The 8446-nt window shown below is 36.7% G+C and overlaps 2 protein-coding genes across 2 annotated transcripts; both read right to left on the reverse strand.

Moving 5' to 3' along the window:
- Nucleotides 1-350: 350 nt before the first annotated feature.
- On the reverse strand, nucleotides 351-2417 carry LOC112097403 (transmembrane 9 superfamily member 2-like). Its single transcript, XM_024182624.1, has 5 exons — nucleotides 1861-2417; nucleotides 1650-1781; nucleotides 1296-1458; nucleotides 730-1205; nucleotides 351-649 (listed from the first exon to the last, which is right to left on the reverse strand). The coding sequence occupies exons 1-5, from the start codon at nucleotides 2415-2417 to the stop codon at nucleotides 433-435; spliced, it is 1545 nt and encodes a 514-aa protein (XP_024038392.1). The 3' UTR covers nucleotides 351-432.
- A 3034-nt stretch (nucleotides 2418-5451) lies between these two features.
- On the reverse strand, nucleotides 5452-8187 carry LOC112097404 (transmembrane 9 superfamily member 2-like). Its single transcript, XM_024182625.1, has 6 exons — nucleotides 8009-8187; nucleotides 7103-7146; nucleotides 6599-6986; nucleotides 6211-6303; nucleotides 5644-5815; nucleotides 5452-5544 (listed from the first exon to the last, which is right to left on the reverse strand). The coding sequence occupies exons 1-6, from the start codon at nucleotides 8185-8187 to the stop codon at nucleotides 5452-5454; spliced, it is 969 nt and encodes a 322-aa protein (XP_024038393.1).
- Between the last annotated feature and the right edge of the window lie 259 nt (nucleotides 8188-8446).

Genomic DNA, 8446 nt, shown 5'->3' on the forward strand with positions numbered 1-8446 from the left:
TCCTCACTAGCATGCTTATTGGTCAAATTTCACACGTCTTTTATCAAACCCCAATTTTTTTTTTTTTTTAATGGATTTATCAAACCCAAGTTAACATACCTTTTTTCATTTAGGTTCTGAGGCTCAGAGCTGTAAGAGTCTCTATTTTAACAATTATCAGTAAACTGAAATAAGCCATTAATTGGCCTTTTTTTTTTTGGGCATATCTAATAACACGAGAGAATCAAAGAAAATTTGACATAACTAGAATTTAGAGAAAACAAGAAAAATTATTTTTATACAAATACAACGCTAATGATGGTACTTTAGAAAACAGAAAGCAATTACTTGCTTTAGGAGAGAGCCGAATATGATAAATGGAAGAAGCACGTAATTTTTTACCATCCTCTGAACGTTTGAGCTGCTTGATTTGCGGATGAAAGAATTGGTTCATCAATCACGCTTGTGCAGGTTCAATTTCTCGGTTCCATACACATACAACGAAGCATAGAAGCTTACTGCACCAAGAATCAAGAACAAAGCATAGCAAAAGCATGCATTATAGCACATAAAAATGAAAAGAGGCCCTATCCCTTCCTTAATTCTGTACTGGAAATAGATGCCGTAGGCAAATATGAAAATAGCAGCCGATCCGCCTCGGAACACAGATCTGCAACCATAGACAGATAAAATTTAAGTGCATCTACTTTGTAGAAAAGGGGGTAATGTTATGATTCTTGAGAGCAATACCTCCACCAAAAATTGAAATCTTCGCAGGACAGCTGATAAGAAGTAGAAACAATTGCCATCACCATAGTCATTATTATGATGCAAATGAAGAATCTAAACACAGTGAAATATGCACCGCAGACTTTCAGAAACAAAAAGCTTGCATAGATTTCATCCATATCTCCGAGGAGGAAAAGGAAAGGCAAGAGGCCCCCAAGGAGCATTTGAGCAGGTGTGCTGATTAACCAAGACTGCCACCAAGGGATCACCATTTGAGTTGTTCTTGTGGCACAATATTTCCCAGGTTCATAATTGGGATGTCCCCTTGTACCTCCTAGAATTGTGAAAAAACAATTTCCAAGTCCCCAAGCAACAAAAGGCCCCAGTGGAGTGGCGCTTTCAGGTATATCAGCAAACCATGCTGCCGAATTAACAACCACAAGTGTTAGGAACACTGGGACCGTGTAGAGAACAGCAGTCTGCATAATACATTCTCTCTGCAAGAATCATAATTCACCAAATGATTAAAAAGACATGAGCTGATGGAGAAAAGAAGAAATATGATACAAGAGAAGTGGAACTCTTACCCTACCAAATGTGGTATATGTACCATTAAATTGAGTAGCTAAGTAGCCAGGAAAGCAAGATGAGATACAGTGAAGTATCAAAACAAATATATCCTGACACAGTTGGCTAAGAACGCAGGCATAGAAAACACCTAGGCTTGCAAAAAAGGGGAGAAGGATTATCCTGCATAAAACATGCTTTTAATGTTTAGGAGTGAGAATTAGAGGTTGCTGATTGCCTTCTCAGGATCAGCAACTGACTTATTTAAGTGGAAAGGAGGTAGAAAATTTTATATTAACTATAAAATAGTAACTTTGTTGAGGTTACTAGCGTGCAGCAAAATAAGCACCAGATTTAGGAATCGAAACAATTACATTAAAAGCTGCTGAGCTCCAATGGCCAAAATGGCACCAAGTAATGATGAGTACGGAGGGCGCCAGCACTCGTCGCCATGTACCTTATACCGAATGCCATTTTCTGTTAATGTGATAACTCGGGGAGGATACCTGCAGGTGATGAATATTAAGGTGAAGAAATGATTAAGACCTTCATGATCCTATGATTAATTAATAATCAGGGTATTACCTGTCGAAATAGTTCTGAAGATATGGATCAATTGCCACAATCAGCAACATAAGCCAAATGCAAAACATGGCTCCCCAAAATATCAATGACTCTTTGTCTTCTGAATCTCTCATGATTGCAGTTTCATTCTGGTGGACAGAATTTGTGGGGTTGCTTTTAACTTTCCAGTTGACGGAATAGGTAAAATTCACACTGATTTCAGCATCTTCAGTGATATCTACCGCCGATTTAATATCCGGCAGAGCATATATGCCTACAACTTTGTTCTCATAGTAGTAGGGATAGAAGTTAATGTGCTTGACAAGATAATATCTTGTCCTTGAATCGACAGTGAGGCTCTTTTCTTTTACAATCCCCACAACTCCCCGCAAGAGAATATTGTTGTAGTACATATGGTAGTCGACTTCCTTGCTAATACCATCCCTAAACTTTCTGACTTCATGTGTTTTCAGGTTTTTCTCACAAAGGATCTTGTCTACAGTTTCCACCTTGAACTTCAGCTCATATTGTGTTTTAGTGAAGCAATCACCTTTTACAATTTCTTCCGTGGACTTCATCCTGTTGAGTATTGGATCTATACACAATGGAAGCAAATATTAGTCATAACTTGATTGGTAAAATTCTTAATACATTATCACAGTCATGTAATTAAGATCGTGATCGAGGACGCTATTGTTGCTCTAATACTAGATATCAAATAAAAATCTAAACATGTACCTCCAGCGGGGCAGAATGGTAAATCAAAGTAGGACTTGGCCCCACTGCAAGAAGAAAAAGAAGAGCAATATCTGTTATCATTTGGTTTTACGTAATTCACAATGTCAGCAGCTGATCATTGCATTTCCAAGCATGAAAAAACAAACACACACAAGAATAAACTTTTTGAGTGTTCTGTTTGTTTCTTTTTTACTTGCTTTCCTCAGGAGCCAAACACAGTAAGCTCATATTTTTAAAGCGAAGTACGACTTATATAGATCTTCTACGAGTTAAAAAAACATCTAAAACAGAATTCTTAACCCTCTGTATAATATCCGAGAAAATGCAAGAAATGATTAAGAATCAGATCGTCAGGACTCAAAATGCAACTGAAAATAAGAACTCAAGCAAAAAAGTATTTCACATTTTCTTGATATCATTTCCATTTTTACTTCTCTTCCGATTTCTCATTGATACCAAACCAGATGATCGTCTATTAATCACTGAGTTAGGTTTTCTAATTTCCCAACGCAAAATTAACAGAGTACACACAAACTCTTTGAGATGTTACTTTTCTTTTCTTTTCCTCCATTTTCTCATCAACCAAACACCACATTTCGTACAGAATTACTTGTCATGAAAAGTGATAACAAGCCAAAAGAACAAAATAATCATGAAATTACTTCTCCTGATCTCCTAATCACAATATTAAACAACAAAATGCAAGCAAAATGGATCGCTGAAGAGATCAGAGTAACATAAACACTTGAGATAGCAAACAAACAACGCAGAACTATCAGATTTCATTTTCTTTTCTGTTATTGTCTCAGCAACCAATCAGAAGATCTAAGACCACGTTTAGTATCGGGTAAACAAATTCATGCAAAATCAAATCAAAATAATAGTTAAACAGTTAGAAGTTAAAAGGAGCAATCGGTAATATAACGCGAGTACTACCAGCCATCGGCACGCTGGAAAACTTTGCTAGCGAGCACAGGAATGAGATCTCCTTCTTTGAGCTGATGAGGCTCGAGAACTTGTGACGTCAGCACCGGCTTCAGATTTTTCGTCGAGATCAGCATAGGAAGCAGGGCAGCTATCAGTATCAAGACAATCAAGCTTGTTCTTCGATTCATTATCGCCATTGTTGTACGGACACTCGAGCGAGGGAGAGGGAGAGGGAGAGGGTTTCGAATAAAATGAAATGGAGGGAAATTTTGTTAGCGTTAGGTTGAGGTTTTTATAGCCAGCTTCAGACTTTGTTACGAAGATATTTTCAATCTCAAGGTGTAAATCTCGACCATTAAAACCTTTTGAGATGTTCATCATGATTGTAATCTGATGAATAAACGTTGTGAGTTTTTGTTGATACGTGTGAATACATGACAAACTAATTGAATCTGTTGAGCGAGGCCGAGGCGGGTAGTCCGTTAGGCAGTGGTTATTGTTATGGAGAATTGATAATTCACCCTGGCGGTGACCTTGTAGAGATCAAGGCAGATATTATTGGGCCACGTAGGTATAATGGTTGTTATGCTTACTTATTGCCTATTTTGGAATCGTTTGTTTTTTTTGAAAGGACAAGTTTTAACGAACGTCATTTCAGCAATTGATCCAAATCATGCACAGCGCGGTTAAAAGAATATGCATGACTCATTGTCAATGGAAAGTTCCCCTCTTCACAAAATTTTTGTTAGAATATGTCCCTGTAGAAAACAGAAACAAATTGCTTGTTTTAATCAGAGCAGAGTTTAATTTGCATAGAGATTCAGGGCTTATTTGGGATTGTTAAAGAGTCAAAAACTGAACCATCAAATGCGTTCATTCCAATCGACCTTTACAAATTGACACAGACTAAGTGTTTACACAGACAACTGAAATCTCCATAAAAGTAACCAAAAACATGGGCTAATTCTCACTGTATCAGACAAGTAACAGTGGAATCATCAGTTTTGCTTGGGAAGACAAAAAAGATAATAGGCTTTAGACGCAAATAATGAAGCATAGAAGCCAACTGCTCCAAGAGCCACAAAGAAAATACAGCATAAGCATGCATTATAGACCAAAAAGTAGAACAGATTCGGAAAAGAAATCACTTCGTTAACTCTGCAGTAGAAATAGATGCCGTACGCAAACATGAAAATAGCAGTTGATCCCCTCTTAAAACAGATCTGCATAAATTCAAGCCCATCAATCATCAATCATGATGTAAGGGAAAAGGGTACAATGATAAAATATCCATGAATTGATTATGCTAAGAACTATACCTCCACCACCAGTAGACATGCTTCCCACGCAGTTGAGAAGCTGTAAAACCCGCTCCCGTCAATATAGTCCTTATAATGACCTTAAAGAAGGATAAGAAATGTTGATTTGGTGTTTCTTTTTTTCTCTTTTTTTTTTTACTCATCTGAGAGTTTATTGTTATTTGTACACTTTTTCATTATATAGTGGCTTATTGGTATCACCACCTGTGGATGTAGACATATTAATTAATATGTCGAACCACGTAAATTTTTTTGTCTTGTGTTTGTTTATTGTGTTATTTGATTATCATAATCAAATCCTATAAAAGTTGGTGAAATTTAAATTTTGATTTCACATGGAGTCATAATTTAAAATATAACATGCCTACAATGATCATAACATTGTCCTATAGACGCCACAAAGTTTCAGCAAAAAGAAGATTGCGTAAATTTCATCGGTATTTCCGAAGATTACAATGAAAGGAAAGAGGCCCCCAAGAAACATCTGAGCTTTCGTGGTCGTGAACTTAGATCGCCACAGAGGGGTCGGAGGTCTTCGAGATTGTAATTGGAGGCCATATGCTATCTCAATACTCTTAGGAAAAAAAGGGCAGCCAAAAGTCGAGATACACAGAAATATTGCTGTAGTCTAGAAATTAGCAGACTCAAAAGCAAACTTAGCCACCTGATTAACTAGCAGAACCATTATGAACATCTGGACATAGTATAAAATGCACTTCTTCTGCAAGAAAACCATTCACTAGATGATCAAAAAACATGAGCTATTACTGTATTATCTGAAGGGAAAAACAAGAATATTACTTCACAAGAGATGTCTTACCCAGCTATATATGTTTTTTTCACGATCCGAGCCATAAGATGAATCAATGTACCCATAACACGAACATATCAAGCAGTATACAAGCACAAGTGTAGTTATGGGGCCAAGATTGCATGGATAACGAACATCATGAATTTCCAAAGGCCATATGAAGAGGAAACAGAGACCTGCCCTGCATTGGTATATATTCAGGCAAAAATATAATTAGGAACTATACACATTTCATACTAACTTTGCATTAAGATCAAAATGTGAAATTTCTATCAGGGAAGTTATTGATGAAAACAATTAAGTCAGTGTATGTACCAATATATTTAAAGGGATCTCAAGCGTTTTATAGCTCATTCCTTTTACATAGTTGAATTAAAATACAGGATTATGCAAAATGCTGATTGCATTACTACTGTTTCAACATAATCTTATAAAATCATGCAGAACTGGAAAAATGATAAAAGCATACAAAACCCAGAGTTATGTATGGAATTGATCACTGAATATATAGTAACTTTAATGAATTCAGAAATATGCAACAAACTAAGTACTGGCGTTAAACTACAGAATGATTACATTAGCAACTGCTGAACTCCAAGGCCCAGAATGTAAGCAAGTAACCACGGATTTGCAGGGCGGAAGCTTGCATCTTTTGGTACAGAACGGGAGCTGCAGGGACAAAAATTAAGATTAAAAAAAAGCCAGTAAGGCCTCCATAGACCTATGCTTTCTTTAAGAATTGTTAGATGCCACAATACCTGGTCGTGAGAAATTCAACCATTCCCCTTAGCAAGCGTCAAAAGTACCAGGCACAAGTTGAGAAACCAAAATATCAATAAACACGATTCTGAACTCCACCACTGTTTCATTGTTGCATTTCCATTCTGGGTGATAGATTTTGTAGGTTTAATTAGATTTTGTAGGTTTAATTATAGAATCTTTCCAGAATACAGAATACGGAAACCTGACTCTGATTTCGGCATCTTCAGTTATATCAACTGCGGAATCTAAGTCAGCAACAGAACTTTTGTCTACCACTTGGTTCTCATAGTACTGGGGATAAAAGTCAATGTGCTTAACAAGATAATAACTGGGCCTTGAATTGAAAGTAACTCCCATTGGTTTAACAAACCTCACCTTTTCGAGCAAGAGAGCATTGTTATAGTACATATGGTATTCGGATTCATTACTGATGGCTTGCCTAAACTTTTTCACTTCATCTTTTGTTAGGGTTTTCTCACATATGGTCTCCCGAACTGTTCCTACCTTGAATTTCAGCTCATACTGAGTCCTAGTAAAGCAATCACCGGATAGAATTTCCTGAAGAGATTTCTCCCTGTTGGGTATAGGGTCTGTACGCAATCCATGGAATATCAGAATAATCACATATAAGTTAGGTGCATGTAGATGATCATAACTACCCCCCTATTGAAAATAATGTAATGATAAATGGAAGATGTAATTGTACCTCGAGGAGGACAGAATCGCAATTCACAGTAGGAGTACGCCTCACTGCGGAAAGAAACCATGTACATCAAACGAACAGCTGAGAGTTTAAAATGACTCAGTACAGAGTTACTATTCCCTTTCTTTTTTTTTTCTCTCCAGCAAAAGATTTTGGGACTAATCAATCTAGATTTCGTTTGTTTCTTTTGTCCTTCATTTTCGAGGGAATCAAGCACAAAGTCGATATACAGAAGCCCTATGGGCTTCTAGAAGTTATAAAACATCCAAAACAGAACTCTTTGATGCTCTGTTGGTATTCAAGAAAATATAACAAAAATTAGATTTCACCACCATGATTTTTGTTATTTCAGATGACTGAGACTCTTATCTTTCATTTACACCTTTCTTTTACCCCCATTTTCTTATCAACTAAACAAAAAATTTTGTCCAAAAACTTAACAAACAAGTCAGTAGATATCAAACCAAATGGCAACTATGAATCATTGAAAAGAATCCTGAAGCTTCACTCCCTTCTTTCCCTCTTCTTTCTGGCCCACCAAATTAATTGATATCGGGCTAAATGAACAATTAAAGCCGTTGATTTACTTTTACCAATCTCCTTCACACGAATTAATTGACAGAAAACACACAACTGCACATGATCTCAATTTCTTTTACTCTTTCTCCATTTTCTCATCAGTCAAACAGAGAATTTCCTTCAAAATTAACAAACTAATAATATTGATATCTGTCCAAACAAGCAAGTAAACTCCTCAAGATTACTTTTTCTTTTATGTACGTTCTCATTAGGCAACTGCAGAAAAGCACAACTTCCACAAGAATTCATTTTTCGTTTCTTTTCCTCCAGTTTCTCAGTAACCAAACGGAAGATACCAAAAAATTATCGCAAGTTAAGAGGAGGGAATACCAGTCATCGGCATGCGGAAGTACTTTGTTAGCGAACAAAGGAATGATATCTCCTTCTTTCAACTGAGGCTCGCGTGTTATGGAGAGTTCAGGATGCCGCGTGGAGGTGACCATTGGGAACAGAGCTGCTATCAGTATCAAGACAATGAAGCTCATTCTTGAATTCACAATCACAGCCATTTTCGTGCAGATACTAAAGACTGATAAAGAGAAAGAGAAAGAGAAAGAGAAAGAGAAAGAGAAAGAGTGAGAGAAAAAGAGAGAGGCTTTTGGTGCTTTGAAATGGGAGGGAAATTTTGTTGGTGAATTAGGTCGAGGTTATTTATTTATTTATAAGTGTAGTTTCTTGTGATGAATTTTATATTTTCATGATGTAAATAAGATTGTGATGTGATGACATCAGACGGTTTTTGAGCTTTACTTGACAGTTATTTTGTGT

Source organism: Citrus clementina, unplaced genomic scaffold (assembly GCF_000493195.1).
Source record: "Citrus clementina cultivar Clemenules unplaced genomic scaffold, Citrus_clementina_v1.0 scaffold_6, whole genome shotgun sequence".
Lineage (NCBI taxonomy): Eukaryota > Viridiplantae > Streptophyta > Magnoliopsida > Sapindales > Rutaceae > Citrus > Citrus x clementina.